The sequence below is a fragment of the Capra hircus genome, chromosome 9, assembly GCF_001704415.2.
Source record: "Capra hircus breed San Clemente chromosome 9, ASM170441v1, whole genome shotgun sequence".
Classification (NCBI taxonomy): domain Eukaryota; kingdom Metazoa; phylum Chordata; class Mammalia; order Artiodactyla; family Bovidae; genus Capra; species Capra hircus.
The window spans coordinates 39754593-39775194 of record NC_030816.1 but is presented as its reverse complement, the minus strand read 5'-3'; the positions used below and the strand labels follow the sequence as shown (position 1 = coordinate 39775194).

At 36.0% G+C, this 20602-nt stretch overlaps 1 protein-coding gene across 4 annotated transcripts in view; it reads right to left on the bottom strand.

Moving 5' to 3' along the window:
- Nucleotides 1-20602, bottom strand: part of MMS22L (MMS22 like, DNA repair protein) — a 122117-nt gene that overhangs the window by 83455 nt on the left and 18060 nt on the right. For all 4 annotated transcript variants that reach the window (XM_013966474.2, XM_018053137.1, XM_018053138.1 and 1 more), the window contains exons 10-12: nucleotides 18799-18972; nucleotides 10189-10251; nucleotides 2526-2645 (exon numbers count right to left, since the gene is read on the bottom strand). In XM_013966474.2, coding sequence (XP_013821928.2) covers nucleotides 2526-2645; nucleotides 10189-10251; nucleotides 18799-18972 — 357 coding nt within the window. The remainder of the gene's footprint in view (nucleotides 1-2525; nucleotides 2646-10188; nucleotides 10252-18798; nucleotides 18973-20602) is intronic.

The window sequence follows — 20602 nt, the reverse complement described above, 5'->3', positions numbered from 1 at the left end:
AACAGAAAACAAGTATTAAATCTCTGAATAAATAACAACAGAAAGCTGTAAATCCCAACTAGCTCATTAAAATTCAGACTCTTTTTAATCATAAAAAGTACACAGCCATTACCACATCTTCCCCTAAAATAAAAATTCCATTCAAGCACAGAATACAAAGGAGTGTTTTAAATTCCTGGATTATCCCCAAAATGTCTTTTTAACAGTTCGTCTGTTCAAATTAGGATACTGTCAAGATTCATACACTGCATTTGGTTGACACGCTTCTTAAATCTTTTATCCTATAAAAATTTCCAGTGGATTCTTCATACCATTTAACAGGTAATTTATTGTGCAGCATTTCCTAAATTCTAACTTTAGGGGCTTATATCTTGCTACATTTCAAGATCTTCCTTACATCTTCCTGGAGTCACTTAATGTATTCTTCCATCTGCTATCTTTTCTGTAAATTGGTAGCTCTATCTAGTGGACTGATCAGATTCAGGTCAAGTTTTTTGGTGAGACTCTTCCAGTGGCAGTCTTGAGTACTTCCCATTTCAGTTAGCAAAAAGGCACGTAACTTCTGACTTTCATTCTTTCTGTGATGTTAAGACTGATCACGATGATCGATCCATTTGAGTGACCCCCACCATTTGAACAGCCAGGGATGCTCATCATCCAGATGGCTTATTTCAACAGATGTGCAAGATAGTGATTTTCTAATTCTCTCGTTCCTTCTAAACTAGTTTGAAATTTGGTATTCTGAAATACCAAATTTCAGAATATTTCAGAATATTCTGAAGATTCAAATTTCAGAATATTCAGTTTATATTTTCCTTTATTTACAGTTTCTAGAATAACAACTTTTCTAAAAATACCACAAACTCGAGGATTTAAACACATAATCCACAGCTGTCTTTATTCTTTATCATGCCCAAATTTACCCAGCACTAGGGAATGGGAGCTCCTTAAAGTAAGCTCCTATGTTCTTTTGACACAACTCCAGCTTACTTGGATACCTTCTGTTTTCAGGTATAACAAGACATTACAGACCCATCTTGTATACATTCTGCCTGAAAATTAGAATTGGTCATTTCTCCAGCCAGACTGACCATACATTTCAGAGAAAGGTATTGTTCTCATTTTTAATAAGTTCAATTATGTATAGACCCAAACTTGTAATTTACTTGTAGGTCCTCCATATCTTTTTCTGTCTTGACTGAACATTTCACTTTATACTTACTCAGAAAACCAAACATCCCAAATCTTCTCTTCTCTCCATATACAAGTAACAATCCTTTAAATGTACTTTTAAAATTTTCTCTTCCAAATTTACTCTTTTTAAATTCACTGTCCCTATTTTAGTTCTCATTTGCTGCATTATTTACTTATACTACCATAGTGGACTACTATCTCATCTGTATCCACTTCCCTTATACTACTTTCAGAAAAAAACTTTCTCAAACACATACATAATGTGCCACATCTTTGCTTTCCAATGTCTCCTGGATAAATCATAACTCAACCGCATGCTATCTTTAACCGTTCAAAATCCAGCCCTGGACTAACTTTTCTACTTTCTTCATCTCCCGTATTTCTCCACAGTCACCTCAGACTCATCATTTAGAACTATTTAAAACAGTGGGCATAAATCATGTTTTTTCATGTCTCTATACTGCTACTGCCAAGTCACATCAGTCGTGTCCGACTCTGTGCGACCCCACAGACGGCAACCCACCAGGCTCCCCCGTCCCTGGGATTCTCCAGGCAACACTGGAGTGGGTTGCCATTTCCTTCTCCAGTGCATGAAAGTGAAAAGTGAAAGTGAAGTCGCTTAGTCGTGTCCAACCCTCGGCGACCCCATGGACTGCAGCCTACCAGGCTCCTCCATCCACGTGATTTTCCAGGCAAGAGTACTGGAGTGGGGTGCCATTGCCTTCTCCGTCATGTCTCTATACACTTGTTCAAAACACTATTCCTTTTGCTTGGATGTTCATTTTCTTCTGTACTTGGAAAATTCTACTTATTTCCCAGGCCAATTTAAAAAACTATGAGTTCATCAAGTCTTCTAGAAGTCCATATACTTCTACAAGTCCAGATACTCCTTCCTCTAGCATCCCAGAGTATTGTAACTCTCTTCTTTTTTTCTACAGTATGTGTGCTTCTGTCTAGTAGCCTAGAAGCTACTCAAATGCCAAGCCGAGTTCTTATTCAAGATACCATTAACTGTTCAATGTGCGGCAAGCAATCAGTAGTTGTTAGAAAACATTTATAAATGAGGATTTTTAAAAACATCTTTCTGGCACAATTCTGGTTTCTTTGCTTATTAATCTCACCCTTAAGAGAAAAGGGACGTCAGATGCTCCGTTCCCCTATGTCAAGGCTCTTTAGACAATGTGAAACATAAAGATATTTTTAGCTACTCTAATCTACTTTGAAAAATTAACTTTAAGAAATCTCTGTAATTATATATAATTAAACCATAAAAACATTCCCCAAATACCATGTTCAAATTCCAGGAACAAATTCATACTCTATTTACTCACCAGGTTCTTACTGTAATATTCCCACAGAATGGTGACAACTGCAATGTTTGGCTCCCAGAAATCACAAAGGGTCAAACAACAGTGAAGATACATTCGTAACTGCTCTTCTAGTATACCATCCTAAAAAATAAACTGAAATTGTGAGGAACTAAATAATGACCAACACACATTATTATAACTTGACACTGCTGCAAATAACCTGCTCCTGAAAAGAATATAAATATATATCACCAAGTCATACCCATTCTCATCTTCAGACCAGAAGGTCTGAATCAGCATAATGTATATAAGTTTGCTTTAGAGAAGGTTAATATGATAATTGAAATTACATAACTCAGTTTGACTTTTAACTCAATTATTTAATAACTGCAATAGGTATTTAATAACCGAATAGTGTTGAACCCAGAGACTGAAAAGAAACCCAACCAGAAAGTAGCATAAGTTATCTAAAAATACAGAAGACTCAATCATACTTAAGTAATTCTTTATAGAAATATAGGAGTTATTCTTCTAAAACTCAGAGCGTTGCCAGAGTACATATGTTTTAACCTTTTAGAATGTGGCAATAGTAAGAGTAAAAAAGCGACACTTTAAACTTATATATCAAATAACATGCATGTTTGTTAAAAGCTGACATAACACTGAATTCCAGTCAGTTATTCAAAGCTTACTATATATCAGGCAGTATTCTAAGGTGCTAGGCATAATGAAGTTACACTTTGGGGAAAAAGGAAAAAGAGGATACAAAACAAGGATACAAACTGTTTACACTGATAAATGTGAACAGTTACAACCACTGCAAAAAGCAAAACAAAAGCAGAGTAATGTGGTAGAGTAACGGACAGAGGATGTGGGTCATTTTTTTTTAATCAGGAACTACAAACTGAAAGGCCTTTTTGAGGGTTAGTTGCTCAGTCCTGTCTGATTCTCTGCAACCACATGGCTTGTAGCCTGCCAGGCTCCTCTGTCCATGGGATTCTCCAGACAAGAATACTGAAGTGGGTTGCCATCTTACTCTTCCAGGGGATCCTCCCCACCCAGGGATCGAACTCTGGTCTCTTGCACTGCAGGCAGACTCTTTAACATCTGAGCTTTTGAGGGCTGGAATTTGGGTTAAATGATTGGATGGAAAAGAGCCAACCACATACAGAAATGAAAAGCACTAATGGCACAGAAAATACATGGAAACTTCCTGAATTAGCAGTAAGCTTGGTATTATCGGAGAAGGCAATGGCAACCCACTCCAGCACTCTTGCCCAAAAAGTCCCATGGACGGAGGAGCCTGAAAGGCTGCAGTCCATGGGGTCGCTGAGGGTCGGACACAACTGAGCGACTTCACTTTCACTTTTCACTTTCACGCGTTGGAGAAGGAAATGGCAACCCACTCCAGTGTTCTTGCCTGGAGAATCCCAGGGACGGGGGAGCCTGGTGGGCTGCCATCTATGGGGTTGCACAGAGTCGGACACAACTGAAGTGACTTAGCATTGGTATTACAGGATTAAGTCAGAGATAGTCAGGAACCATATCTCATTTAAGGCTTTTCAGGTCACAATCAGAAGTATGGACTGTATTTTAATTATGTTGGTAAACCTTTACAGGACTGTAAACACAGGGGTGACATGAAATGAATGTTTCAAAAATGCTACACTGGATCAAGCAAGATGACAACAACAGATAAGAACAGAGGTATAAGATCAGTTAGAAGAGCTGAAAGAGAACTTCCAGCGTAACAGAAAAGCAGACAAAGGTTAAGTACAAAGCAGACATGCTGGAAATGTGAAGGTGCCTGGGAAACAGTATGCTTTAAGCAAAGAATTGTTGAGTGGATTCAGTATTGTCTCTTTTCAACAAAGGTACGTGGTTATTTCATTACAGAAGATTAAAATGTCTCCTTTTTTCTACTTCCTTCTCCTCCCACCAACTAAAAATTCTAGGAGATAATTGTGAAACTGTAAGATTAAGACAGGCAGACAATTTTAGAGTTATGTTGATGGAATTTGTGGATGACTTATATTAAGGTATGAAAGAAAGATAGCAATTAAGGCGAATTCTTAAGTTTTGGCTTAAGAAAATGGATTGATGGAACCACTTCTTAAGGTGGCAAAGAACAGGGAGGGAACAGATGAGAGAGTGCACAGGGCAACCAAGTAGAAATATTACACAGACAATTTATGGGTCTACAGCTCAAGGAAAAAGTCAGAGCTACTGATACAAATTTGGATATTACCTTCACACTGACGGGTTTTAGAGCTAAAAGCCTAGATAAGATCAATCTAGGAAAGACTGTGGACAGAAAACAGAAAAGAACCCAGAACTGACAGCTTATTGCTTTTCCAAAATTTAGGTATCAAGAAAAAGGAGGCCTATAAGCAAAATCCAATGAAGTAGGTAGGAAACCAGGCATCATGGACTCTGAGAGAAGTATTTCAGAAAGGGAAGGGGATCACCACTTCCTGTACAAAGTTACATACTTTCATTGACACTTCACACACAGTTCTTACCTTCCTATTTGCATTCAAGTCTATGAGTTCCCTAAGGGCTGCAATAATGTTCCCTAGGCCTAGCACAGTGCCTGCTTCACCAAAGAGACTCCGTAAATGTTTTATCAACAAAACAGATCTGAGTTCTAGTGTTGCTCATCAAGTAGCTCTATGGTTTAGGGAAAGATATTTAGTTCCTCTGATAATTAAACTCATTTAACCCTCATTGGTCACTAACGTTCTTTGATTTTATCGTGAAACTATTAAACTAGATGTAGGTTTATTCACATGACACACTACTGATGTGAATTAAAACATACTAATTTAATTATGTTGCAAGATTAAAAAGTGAATTACATGAAAACAGTGGGTTCGTTTTGAAGAGTTTTGTATTGCTTTGTTTGGTACCTGAAAATCATTTTACATGTAAAATTCACAAAAATTTATTTTATTATAAAAATTTATTTTATTTTAAACCATAAAAATATACAAAGTTTGGGGAAAAAAAAAAGGTTAAATACCAAGTATGTGTCCAATATTATATGATGTTTTACATGTTATTCATGTATGTCTCATATCATCTCAGTTTTACTACATTCATTTCCCCAAAAAAAAAACAAAAAACAAAAACCGGTTGAGGTTCAGAAATTATAAATGGCTTACTCAAGTGCATATGGGAAGGAGTTAGGACTCATGACTCCAAAGCTTGTTAGACATACTATAATACACCACCTTCCAAAAACATGAGGGAAAAAAATGAACATCTAATCGACACCAGATTTGATCAAGATTGCTCTTAGTGACCAGAGCAAGATTTGAATCAAAGTTTGTGGGACCAAAGCCCATGCTCTTTCCATTGCAACCAATCAAGAAGAAATTAAATACAGTATCCTGGGGGATTTTTCCTTTTTTTTGTTGTTAAGGAAAGGAGATAAATTTCCCATCCTTTTCTTGCTACTGGCTACAGATTAAAATGAAAAGAACTGTCTTATAAAATACCATGTTCTCCACAGTTCTGGCAGGGTAAGTCAGTTGCGTATGACTTGAAAAGTAAGTTTCTTTTTTTAATTAATCACTGTATTTGCTGTAAAGCACATTCTCATGTTTTGTATATTCATCCATTATTTTGTTTTGAACCATGTTCCCTTAGTGCGTCTTAAAAATTTCCATTAAAAATTGTGTAGGTGGGCGCACATCAGCTGAATTAAATGATTTGCCCATCTTCAAGTTCAGAAAGCCAAAGAGATAAGAATTTACAATAGAAGTAGAGGAGCCAACAGACATCTTAGTTCAAATTCATAATGGAAAAACAGCTGAAATATGGTAAGGAAGAATGTTTGAGAGCATCTGAGTATATTAATTTCTTCCTGCCTTACATTTTTCCCATCATAAGACTTATTGGAGGGAGAGAAGATCACAGAAACAAATTTTAAAAAGTGGAAAATTGAGATAGTTGCTTTCCACAAGTATTACCAAAACAGATCTTACAAATCAAAGTACATTACTAATCAAAGACATAAGAGCAAAGAAGTTTCAAAAAAGAAAGTTTTAAAGTAACAACAACAACAAAAAGCAGAGCTTTATTAAGAATCTTACAAGGTCAAGTGTTTTGAGGGAGTTTGGAATGACGGACTTCCCTCGTGGCTCAGATGGTAAAGCATCTGCCTACAATGTGGGAGACGTGGGTTCGATCCCTGGGTTGGGAAGATCCCCTGGAGAAGGAAATGGCAACCCACTCCAGTACTCTTGCCTGGAAAATCCCATGGGCAAAGGAGCCTGGTAGGCTACACTCCATAGGGTCACAAAGAGTCGGATATGACTGACAGACTTCACTTTGGAATGACTGAAAAACACATATGAAGATTCAAATTCCAGCTTCGCCACTTCCTAGCTAGCTGAGTGAACCTGGACAAGGCTTACTCTGTGTCCCAGTTTTCCTAATGTCTAAAATGGGACTTCACAAGACTGTCGTAAGTGGAAAATGTACATTTAGTGCCATGGATAGTGCTCGCACAGCGACAGCTGTCGCTTTGAATGAATTTTTTTAGCTGAAACATTTAGTCTTGACAATCATATAATAAAGGCAACACATTCACACTATTGTACCTTAAATGGACATATTTTAATTTTGTGAGTGTTGAAGCCAAACTCTACCTAAACCAAGAATTTTGATTAACATTATCTAAATCCACGCTCTCTAATTTTTAATAAACCAGAAGGCCCGTGGGGCTCTTTTCCATGTAGATTCAAACCTACCTGTCTCAAATCCAGAGCCCACACTACTCAATTTCTACATTTATCACAAGAACCTGTGGGCTCCCTGGGTGTCTCATCTCAGCTGAATGAGTACATATAAACTATTTCATATAAAAAGCAATCCTAGAATACTCCAGTGTCTGCTGCTGATCTCTCACCTCAGTCCTTTCAAAAAGGGTATCTTCCTAGAACTTTTATTTTGAAAGATCAAATGCAAGCATATTAAATTTGGGCATATTCCATGCACCAAATTGTTTTACTGAACTAAAAATAAAAAATTTTTAGCTTATTTTATAGAAATGTCAATATAACAACTGGGGGTTTGTTTTTTATGCATAACTAACTTGCCTATCAGAAACTACCTGGAGAATAAAACTTATGTTCAAGGTAAATAGTAACTGTCAGTCTGATGGGATTTTATCAGGATTAGATAAAGAGAGTTAGCGGCTTCCCTGGTGACTCAGTGGTAAAGAATCTGCCTGCCAATGCAGGAGACATGGGTTCGATCCCTGGGTCAGGAAGATCCCCTGGAAGAGGAAGAGGCAACCCACTCCAGTATTCTTGCCTGGAAATCCCATGGACAGAGATGCCTGACTGGCTACAGTCCATGGGGTCACAGAGAGGCCGACATGACTCAGTGACTAAACAAAGAGTTAGACTTCAAATCCCAGTCAAAATCCTTCTGTCCAAGAAACATAGTAATTCTGGATTAGTAATTAAAAGACTGACCCACATTATTCAGAACTAATCATATTCCGAGTTTTTTTAGCCTTAAGACTCTCAGGATTATTTGACAAATAAAAATATTTTTTAAACATTAGGCTTGCTTAGGATTTCTCCTCGCACCCCTTCATGACCTTTGAAAGAAAACTGTTGTGAACTCAGAAAATAATGAGGCTTTATTTAAAAAGTGGCATAAAACTAAAAACATCCCTTTTCATATGAAAATAATGATGTTGCAAAGGTAGAACAAATGTTTACTGTTAGCATTCACAAAATTACACAGGATTACCTCATAAGAACGTTTTTAGAGCAAATACTTAACTATTCAGTTTAAGCAAAATTTAACAATATATGTCCTCTTTACTAACAAAGCTCAGTGTCTGTTTCTGGAAGATTCTCTATGGCTACAAAAAGATTTGGAACATTATTTGCTTAATCAAAACTACAGCGGAATGCCCACCAATTTTATTTGAAGACTGCTGTATATGTAAAACATTTTTTATTTTTTAACATTGCAAACAGACTCTTTCTTTCACAGTTGGAGACGAAGTCAAAGCACACGAGCATGGTCAGATTTTAATTTACCTCAATGGGGAAAAACAGATAATCAAACTGATAGCTCTATCCAAACACATTATTTATTCTTTATGACCACCTACTGAACCCACAAAATTGGTTTCAAGAACTCCAGCAAGTTGTCCTATACTACTTATAAAATCTAATTTGATACAATCAAGGCAAGACAAAATTGAGATTACTCGAGAGAATGGACCGCTTTTTTCTAAATATTACAATGACCTCCTCTCTCACAAGACAGATATTTCTTTGACTTTATGCTAGACCTAAATTCACAGAGAAAGTTTCTTAGACGAGCTGTACTATCCTTGCTTCTAGGGTGATTGGCTTGGCCCAGTTCTCTAAGGTCTTCCCTGGTTTTATCACCGAAAAGTCCCACATCTTGGGATATCCCCAGCCAGGTAACTCCACATGGTCAGTCTACCTCCTTACAAGAATTAGGGATGTAGCCTCACAACAGCGTTAGCAGATACCATTAAAAGACTGATGATGTAAATAATGGCCACTTTTTAGGGATTCCACACATTCTTGAAGTAAAAAAAAACACATGTCTGAAACTTTGAGCTACTAAAATCAGTATGTTCTCAAAAAGAACAGAGAAAGCCAATTAAAATGATACCAAAAAAGAAACAACAATTTTTACAATGGTTAAGATAACAGCTCTTTTGCTTCTGATGCAACTGATATATTCAGAGTTCTTTGGCATTCTAATCTAGAATTCTTAGTTCATAACTAGAAATTTTATAACTAAATATATTTATGTTTTTACCTAAAAAAAAAATAAGATTAATGATAATAGGGAAAAAAAATTTAAGCCATTAAAACGATTTTCAAAGATATGGGTAAAAAATAAATGTATATGTATATGTGTAGCAGTCTTATACTACTATATTTTTTATTCCTCTTCAGGTTTTTAACAATCCTCATTTCTTAAGAGAAAATTAGTCTATTACCCAAACTTAAAAAAATACTAAAATTTCCCTTTAAAATCTTACATAAACAACTTATGCCACAAAACTTTATAGAACTATAATACAATAAGTTTAAAGATGTGATGAAGAGCACACTTAAAACTATTTTTAAAGAAGGTCAAATCTGACCTCTGGGCCATGAAGCACTGCATTAACAGTTCTGCAGAAAGAAAAATGATAAGCTATGAAATGAGGGCTCAGAAACTAGGACCTTATCAGTCAGAGTATGATTCAAGCCTGTAAGACAAATTGCTCAGCAAGGCAAGTCACCTTCCTGCTGTGACGAGGATACAGCTGAATTTCCAATGCCACTGACTATCTCCCTCATCGTGTCTCCTAGACTTGATATCATACAGTCAAGGAATGGCTGATTCTGAAGCTTCTGCTCCTTATTTTGAATACATTTTGTCAAAGTCACCAACTACGATAATTATCTTTGCCCTTTAACTGGCAACTCAGTGTTAAAATAAAAATCTTCAAAATAAAAACTACTGTACAAAGACTCTGCATTAACAAAGAATGATGATTCTTAGCTCGAGTTTCTAATAAGTAAACCAAGTTTGTTATTTAAATCATTTTAACGGTTTGATTGGTTCTTAAAATCTGTAACATAAAAATTTAGCAAAGCCCACAAACCATCTCACTTTAAATGTGTACCTGAACACTGATGGACTTTTTCAGCAGTTCTTCTACAAAATTCCAATTTGATTCCATCTGTCTCTAGAAAGGGAGAAAATATTGCATTAAAATTATTGCCCTTAAATACTCCAATTATCAGGAGTTGTTTTATTACAGTGGTGCTTCTATAAAACTATAAACGTTTTAACAAACAATAAACTATTGCTGTCAATTATCATCTAATAGGAAAAAAAAAATTTAAGTATATTTTAGAGTCTTTTACAACACCGAGTATCTTCCTTATTCTGTACTTTACTCAGTAGAGATTTTTACCTTTGTTTTATGCTGCTGCTGCTGCTGCTGCTAAGTCGCTTCAGTCGTGTCCGACTCTGTGCGACCCCAAAGATGGTAGGCCACCAGGCTCCCCCTATGCTAACGGCCTCAAAATGGTCTACTCTAGTAAACAAGTAACTAAAAAAATTATTGTAAAACAACTTTTACACATTTGATACCTCATTTAGCCAGTGGTCACTTACCAGGTAATCTCAACTATCCAGAAGCCTCTACAATAAAGAAGAAAGATAAAAACGACTCAAAAAGCCAACATATTTCACAAAGGCTAAGCAATGAGAACAACTCTACTTTTCCCAAGGGAGAACCTAGAGGAACTTTTCACAGGATACCTGGTTCACTTGATTCCCAGGTAGATCAGTGGTAAAGAATCTGCCTGCAGTGCAGAAAAACCAGATTTCATCTCCGGGTCAGGAAGATCCCCTGAAGGATAAAATGGCAACCCACTCCAGTATTCTTGCCGGGAGAATCTCATGGACAGAGGAGCCCAGTAGGCTATAGCCCACGGGGTCACAAAGAGCTGGACACAACTGAGCATGCATGCTACTTCACTTGATATTCAGTTCCCGAAGATCTGGATATGTGGATACCGGTCAAAACCAGAAGCAAAGAAAGTACATTCACAAAGATGCAAATCACAGCTAGTTTCAAACAAGGGAAGAACAAAAGGTGCAAAAGCAGGCCTGAGACCTTAGAAAGCTAAGCCAGAGGCCTTAAAGAATAAAGGCAAAGAGTTTCCTCACACCCTCCTATCCCTTTTATAGCACCCATGCTGTTCATAAGGATGAACTCCAGTGACCAATAAAAAGTTAAAGCACATTCAGATTTTAAGTGGCTGGATAATGCTCATATAAGATGGATGCTAACTATAAGAAATCACTGAACAAGTATTTCCTTAATAAAGGTGCTTAGTGACTGTGGTAGCCAGCTCTAAGACAGCCCCTAGTGATCTCTGCTTCTTGGAATTCATGCCCTTATTCAATCCCCTCCCACACTGTACCAGAGTTGGTATGTTAATAGAAGAATACCAGCACTAATAGTACTGAAAGAAGGTCAGTCCCAAGATTAAAGGACACTGAAGATTCTGTCTTAATGACAATCTCTCTCATTGACTCCTGGGAAAAGTTATGCTAAGAACAGTACCAAAGAGGCTCACATGATAGGTAATTAAGGCCTTCTGTCAAGGTTAGCAAGAAGAGAAGTAAACCCTCCAGCCCCCGAGATTGAGGTCCCAGGGGACAGCTTGATTCCAAACACATGAGATTCTGAGCCACAACAACCCACCTAGGCTTCTACTGGATGTCACACCCTCAAGAACTGTGTGAGATGTTCATTCTTTTAAGGAGCAAAATTTTGTTACACATCAGTAGATAACTAGTATTGTACAATGATGTAGTTTTTAGAAAGGAATTATTGGTTTTCTCAAATATATTTATGTAAATAAAGTACATGCAAAATATTTATCAGGAAAAAACATGTAGTACAGAATTTGCCCTGGACCAAAGAGAACTACATGGACATCCTCAGATGGTCAATATTGAAATCAGATTGATTATATATTCTTTGCAGGTGAAAACAGAGAAGCTCTATACAGTCAGCAAAAACAAGACCTGGAGCTAACTGTGGTTTAGATCATGAGCTCCTTATTGCAAAATCAAGACTTAAATCAAAGAAAGTAGGGAAAACCACCAGACCACTGAGGTATGACCTAAATCAAATCCCTTACGATTATACAGTGGAAGTGACAAATAGATTCAAGGGATTAGCACTGATAGAGTGCCTCAATAACTATGGATGGAGGTTTGTAACACTGTACAGGAGGGGGTGATCAAAACTATCCCAAACAAAAAGAAATGCAAAGAGGCAAACTGGTTTTTGGAAGACGTTTCACAAATAGGTGAGAAAAGAAGAGAAGCGAAAGGCAAAGGAGAAAAGGAAAGATAGAGTTCCGAAGAATAGCAAGAAAAGATAAGAGCTCTAAGTGAACAATGCAAAGAAATAGAGGAAAACAGAATGGCAAAGACAGGAGATCTCGTCAAGAAAATTGGATACGAAAAGAACATTTCATGCAAAGATGGGTACAACAAAGGACAGAAACAGCGAGGACCTAACAGAAGAAATTAAGAAGAGGTGGCAAGAATACATAAAAGAACTGTACAAAAAAGGTATTAATGACCCAGATAACCACGATGGTGTAGTCACTCACCTAGAGCCAGACATCCTGGAGTATGAAGTCAAGTGTGCCTTAGGAAACATTACTACAAACAAAGCTAGTGAGGGTGACTGAATTCAAGCTGAGCTATTTCATTCAAATCCTAAAAGATGATGCTGTTAAAGTACTACAAGTAATATGCCAGCAAATTTGGAAAACTCAGCAATGGCCACAGGACTGGAAAAGGTCAGTTTTCATTCCAAACCCAAAGAAAGCAGTGCCAAATATTCAAACTACTGTACAATTGTACTCATTTCACATACTAGCAAGTTAATGCTCAAAATTCCCCTGCATACCGGCACACATTGATGCTAACAGTTTAGTTTCAAAAAACTAAAATCATGGCACCCAGTCCCATCACTTCATGGCAAACAGATGGAGAAACAATGGGAACAGTGACAGACTTGATTTTCTTAGGCTACAAAATCACTGTAGATGGTAACTGCAGTCACAAAATTAAAAGACGTTTGCTCCTTGGAAGAAAAGCTATGACAAACCTAGCCAGTATATTAAAAAGCAGAGACATCACTTTGCAAACAAAGGTCTGTACAGTCAATGGTAAGTTTTTTCCAGTAGCCATATACGGATGTGAGAGCTGGATCATAAAGAAGGCTGAGCGCCCAAGAATTGATGCTTTCAAATTATGGTGCTGGAGAAGAATAATGGGGAGTCCCTTGGACAACAAGGAGATCAAACCAGTGAATCCTAAAGGAAATCAACCCTGAATACTCATTGGAAGGACTGATGCTGGAGTTGAAGCTCCAGTACTTTGGCCACCTGATGCAAAGAGCTGACTCACTGGAAAAGACCCAGGATGCTAGGAAAGATTGAGGACAGGAGGAAAAGGGGGCAACAGAGGATGAGATGGCTTGATGGCATAAATGACTCAATGGACATGAGTATGAGCAAGTTCTGGGAGTTGGTAATGGACAGGGAAGCCTGGTCTGCTGCAGTCCATGGGGTCACAAAGAATCGGACACAAGAGCAACTGAACTGAGCTGAGTCTCCACGTCCAGCCAACTAGGTAACCTGAAGCAATGCTCAGTTTAAGGATGTGTTTCACACCTTTATCACTATTCCAAAAGTTTCAAAGACAAGAACCAGCTGGCGAGACTGATTGTACTGAGGATCCCTGCAATGTCCCAAAGTAATTATTCTCTTTAAACTATATTTGCTTTTTAAATAGGTAATTAAAATTGTAAGAGGTAACACTCATTAGGAGCAAGGCAAGGATACTTCCTCTCACCACTTTTAACTGGAAGAAATCAACATTGTTAAAACGACTGTACTACCCAAGGCAATCTACAGATTACCTATCAAATTACTCATGCAATCCCTATCAAATTACTCATGTCACTGTTTACAGAACAAGAACAAAAAAAAAATTGTATTTGTATGGAAACACAAAAGAACCCGAACAGCCAAAACAATCTTGAGAAAAAAGAATGGAACTAGAGAAATCATGTGCCCTGACTTCAGATTATCTTAGAGACCTATACTAATAATTTTTTTTTTAATGTGGTACTGGCACAAAAACAGAAATATAGATCAATAGAATAGGATAAAGTCCAGAAATAAACCCCCACACTTCTGGTCACCTGATCTATGACAAAAGAATATATAATGGAGAAAACAGCCTGTTCAACAATCAGTGCTGGGAAAACTGGGCAGCTGCATGTAAAAGAATGAACTTAGAACATTCTCTTAACACCATATACTAACATAAATTCAAAATGGAATAAAGACCTACATGGAAGACCAGATACCATAAAACATAGGAACACTCTGATATAAATCACAGCAATGTTTTTTTTGGATCCATCTCCTATAGTAATGGAAACAAAAACAAAAATACACAAATGAGAGCTAGTTAAACTTAAAAGCTATTGTACAGCAAAGCAAGCCATAAACACAATGAAATGACAACTTATAGAATGGGAGAAAATATTTGCAAATGATGTGACTAACAAGAGATTCATTTCCAAAATATACAAACAACTCACATAGCTCGATATCAAAAACCCAAACACTCAATCAAAAACTGGGCAGATGATCTATACAGACATTTCTCTAGAGAAGACAAACAGATGGCCAACGGTCACACGAAAAGATGCTCAATATTGCGAATTATTAGAGAAATACAAATCAAAACTATAATCAGGTATCACCTCACACGAGTCAGAACAGCCATTATCAAAAAGTCTACAAATAATAAATAGTGGAGAGGTTGTCGAGAAGAGGGAATCCTCCCATACTGTTGGTGGGAATGTAAATTGGTATGGTCGCTATGGAGAACAGTAAGGAGTCTTTAGTCTTTAAAAAACTAAAAATAAGAGTTACCATATGATCCAGCAATCCCACTCCTGGGCATATACCAGAAAAGACAAAAACTAATTCAAAAAAATACATGTACCTCAATGTTCATAGTAGCACTATTTACAATAGCCAAGACATGGAAGCAACCCAAACGTCCATCTACAGATGGATGGATAAAGAAGATGTTGTGTGTGTACACATACACACAGAGTAATATTATTCAGCCATAAAAAAGAATGAAATAATGCCATTTCCAGCAACACAAATGAACCTAGAGATCATACTAAGTGAAATAAGTCAGAGAAAGACAAATATTATATATCACTTACATGTGGAATCTTAAAAAAACGATACACGTGAACTTATGACAAAACAGAAATAGACTCACAGACATAGAATACAAGCTTATGGTTACCAAAGGAGAAAGGGGGAAGATATAAATTCGGAATACAGGGTTAACAGATACACACTACTACATATAAAATAGATAACAAGGATCTACTATATACCACAGGGAACTCTATATTCAGTATCTTGTAATAACCTATAATGGAATGGAATATGAAAAAGAATATATGTAACTGAATCACTTTTCTGTACACCTCAACACTAGAAACCAACTATATTTCTAAAGAATAAAAGCAAAACAGATGCCTGGGGTTGTAAGAAGATAGCACATCTAAGTTGAGAGACAAGCATTAAACAAAAATATATGAATATATAAAGCCTCTAGAACGAAAAGTGAGATACCAAATTTTTCTTATAAGCCAGTACTAAGCAATTGGCAAGTTTTTATTTAAATACACATACAGCTAATGTCTAGTTTACAAAAACTTAAAAAAAAAAATTAACCATATCTGAAACCGACCTAAAAAAAGAAAGATTTCACATTAACCTTCAGGGCAAAGCAGTTTACATTTAAAAACTGAAACATCTTTATGATTATCACAAGACTGGAGGTAGTTCTCTGCTGCAGAATATATGGCTAATCATTGTAGCTTTCTATCATCCTCTCACATCAGGTAATTCTTTAGTGAAATAAAGCATGATCAATGCATAACCATTTTCTATACAGTTGCTGGCTATGCTAATACACCATAAGGAGAAAAGAAATTCAGATAATTTTCAAAACTCTTTTAGTAGATCTCGGACACAAATTAACATCCTATATAATCTCTGAAAGAATGAGTTAATATACCCTTATGATCAAAGATTAAAATAATTATATGATTTATAAACCAAATTGAGAAACTTTTGAGAAAAGGGGAAAAACTAACCAGATGTGGAATAAGGGGGAAATGGACACAAACTGGGATTGTCCCTGGCAAATTGATACACATGGTTACCTTCCCAGAGACCGATTCATAAGATGAAGTCCTCAGAAAGTCCCTAATATCGAGTTTATCTAAGTAATAAAAAATAGGTTGCTATTTTTTCTTAGTAGCAACTATTTTAGTAGCTACTGTTTTTCAGTTGTACACAGTACAACCAGGATGTACCTCAGTCTCTTTACCTGTAAAATGGATATAATACTAATCTCTCGCCTACTTCATAACACTTCATTGAGATAAAAACCAAATAGTCACTCTGAGATATTAAATACTTTGCAAATGCAAAATGCTGAAGGTATCAACCCTAATGAAAACTATCATTAATTGGAGAGTTTGAGTTTTTCTTTTAAAGCCATTAAGAAATCAAGAAATGTTTGAAAAAAAAAAAAAAAAGAAATGTTTGAAACTTTTTGAGGACTCATGAATAAAGGCAGAATCTATTTGACATATATACACATGTATGACACATCTTTATTATTTTTATTATATAAAAGTAGTTTTTTCCCCAAATACTCTGGCTCTCTTTTGGAGCAGGAAATGGCAACCCATTCCAGTATTCTTGCCTGGAGAATTCCATGGACAGAGGAGCCTGGCGGGCTATAGTCCATGGAGGTGCAAAGAGCCGGACATGGCTGAGCAACTAACACATGGTTCTCTTTCCTCTAAATCTCTCTACAACTTCTACATAATTTTAAAGATTAAGATTAAAAAAATATGTATCTTGACAAAAGCAAATCATAAAAGAACTACTGGCAATATTAAAAGACAGACAATTCTAAATACAGACAATTCTTTCACTATCTTGATCCAGAACTAATAAAAGAAATAATGTCCTATGGAGTTCTCTGTATGAAACAGAAGAGTGATTTCAGCAATGGCAACTGAGGGTTGCACCAGTACAATTCAACACCACAATAGTAATAGTAATGATATATATTAATGTGGCTAGATTACCTACCATACTGGGAGTATGCGGGGGTCAACATCAACCACTACTGCAATGCACTGCTTATTGAAGTAAGTGTTAGTGGCAGTTCCAGCAAGCATTAATAACTTGAAAGCATATTACTTGAAAAGGCAGCACAATTTATTCCATGAGTATCCTATCATGGGCACCTATTATTATGATAGCCACTCAACAGGAACTCACGAAGTGCTTAACTAATTGCCATATTCATTTACAGTGATTTAAAACCAGAAATATGTATTTGGAAGAATTATGGTAAGAGAAAGAAAAATGCTTATGCAAAGACCTTTGAATTATAGGTAAATTTTTTGAGTTCTTTGTTGTTCTAGTATTTTAATAACTAAAAGAAGTGAAACATAACCATATTAACTCCATTAAGATACTCAATAAGAGCACTTCTACAGTAATAATAGCATTTATCATTTTCCATACACCAGTATGGGAAGGACTCACAAGCATAAACAAAGGACATATGATCTTTCTCTGAGACGCTCATTCTATTATTCTCTCTCAAAGAGTCAGTAAAATGCTTAAATACACTGAAACTGAGCCGTATATGGACTTGTCAGAGCACTTTCTGACTTAACATACTTTATCTTGGGCTCTCCTAAAGGATCTTTTATTACTAAGGGATACTTACAGGCCCTCTTAAGGCCCTTTCCATTTCTACAACACTATGTCAATACTAACTGACCCTCAAATTCCATGGATGATTTCTGGGCTCTGTCCAGTATTCCAAAAAGGGAAAAATATGTGAAGTCCATCAAGGAACATGTTTCATAAAGCAGTCATTTCCATACCTGATGGAGATTCACAGAGCTTTTCAAAAATAAGAATTCCCAAACTCCAGACCAGATTATAGTACTAAAACACAATCTCCAGATTTTAAAAAATCTGAATTTTTACAAGCTCACAGAGTAGGCCTGTTGATCAGACAGCTTTGCAATCATCCCCAGAAAAAAAGATAAATTTTGAAAATATAGACACATTGGTTTCAAGATTCTAGATGCTTACTTTATGGAACTAATGGGTTTATACAATACTATACTACTTTTGAAGATGGAATAAGTTATATACAAATAAGATTTCAAATGAATACATCAACCAGCTGGTTTTATTTCATAGTGCTTTTTAAATGAAAAAAGTTTCTAACTAGAAATTAACATACTAGTTAAAATCTGTCTTTTTATTTGAAGTAAACTTCATGATTGTTTAACAGATTAAAGTATCTTCCCCCAAAACTTCTCTAACTCATTTCTGGAGATGGAGGCTTTCCCTTTGGCAATCTTAAGAGATTTTAGTTATCACTTTTTTAAAGATTTAGAAAGATCCAGCATGTCTCGTTTCAAAAGCTAAATTTATTTCTGTAGGATTATAATCTGATTTTTATTGTTTCTGCTCACTTTCTAATTTATTTACCAAAAAGATATGTTAACAATAATTTAAGAAAGTTTAAAAAAATAAAACCTTACCATTTCATCTGGCGTTCCATGGCGATCGAACTGGTAAAATGATGCTACGTGAGTAATAATCCACCAACTAAAACCCAATGGGTCCCTGGGCTGGACTGTAAGCACAGATCTTCTTTGGTCATTTGATTTTTCAAAAAGTGTTCTGAGTAGTTTATTCAAACAGTTCCAAAATGACTATGGAAATAGAGGTATTATGATTCAGTTAAATTCAGAAACTGATCCAGAAATCTTGATTTGGGTTTTTTCCTTCATATTTATAAGGAAATACAAAAGAATACAAAATACATATGTAAAACTTAGAGAATAATAAAAATACCCAGGCTAAAAATTAGAAAATGACTAGCTCTTGCAACTCCCACAATCACATCTTCTTCTCCCATCCAGGGATAACCATTATTCTGACTACTATATCATTCCCTAGTTTTATAAGTTTTGCCACTTAAATATACAAGCCTTAATTAGACATTGTTTGGCTTCATCTTTTTTTATGTGTTTGTATTCTTAAGCAGCTTTGTTTCCATTCTTTGATAGCCTGATATATATCTTTTCGTATCTTTTACTATCAGTTCCAAATTCTTCTGAACTTTGTTTTAGATTCTCTTATAAACAGCTTACAGTCTTTGACAGTATATGTTTTAAATGAGCAATTAGTAGTCCATTTGCAGTTACTGTAATGACTCAAATTTAGTTTTAAATCTACCACCTTATTCCGTATTTCTATTTATACACCTACTTCTTCCATCTACACCTTCTTCCTGCCTTCTTTCGGGCTGACAATTTCACTATTTTCCCCTTTATCACGCTGTTTAAGTTAAATAATCTACTTTTTCTTTTAGTGATACCCTAAAAACAACAGCATACATTCAAATATCTCGGCAAGTTCACATATATCTTGCTTTTCTCTTGGACTAAACAAAGACTTTAAAATACTCTCATTTATGCCCCACCCAATTTATAAGCTAGTATTACTGTGTACTTTATTTCTTAACCCCACTCAATTATAATTTATACAGAACATTTACCACTTTCATTACTCCCTTCCTTCCTATAGTTCAAATAACCTTCCTTTTCACTTTGGCATTATTATTATTCTACTAAATTTATCTTTCAGGATCCCCTTTAATTTTGCTTCATTGAAAACTGTTTCATCCAAGTCTTGAAAGATTGTGCTGGATGAAGAATTTTGTGTTGAAAATTAGTTGATACCATTCCCACTGGCCTCTATGGCTGTTGAGAAATCGGCTGCCAAACTGACTGCCATTCTTTTCAAAGCAGCATTTTCCTGTCAGAATGCTTTTAATCTCTTCCGTCTCCAGTGTTATTAAAATTTAAGTTATTATTAAAATTATATAGAATATTTTCACTGTCCTAAAAGTCCCCTATGTTCTGCCCACCCCTAGAAGCCAATAATCTTTTTACGGTTTTCAGTTTTGGCTTTTAAAGAATGTCATGTAGTTGGAATGATACGTTGTATAACCTTTCAGACTAGCTTCTTTCACTTAGTAATATGCATTTAATGTTCCTATGGCAACCCACTCCAATATTCGTGCCTGGGAAATTCCATGGACAGAGGAACCTGGTGGGCTACAGTCCATGGGATTACAAGAGTCAGACACCACTGAATGACTAAAACAATACCATCTCCACCATCATGTCTTTTCATGGCTTGATAGCTCATTTCTTTTTAGTGCTAAATAATATTCCATTGTCTGAATATACCACAGTTCATCATCCATTTACCTACTGAAGGATATCTTGGATGCTTCCAAGTTCTGGCAATTATAAAATAATTGATAAATGAAGC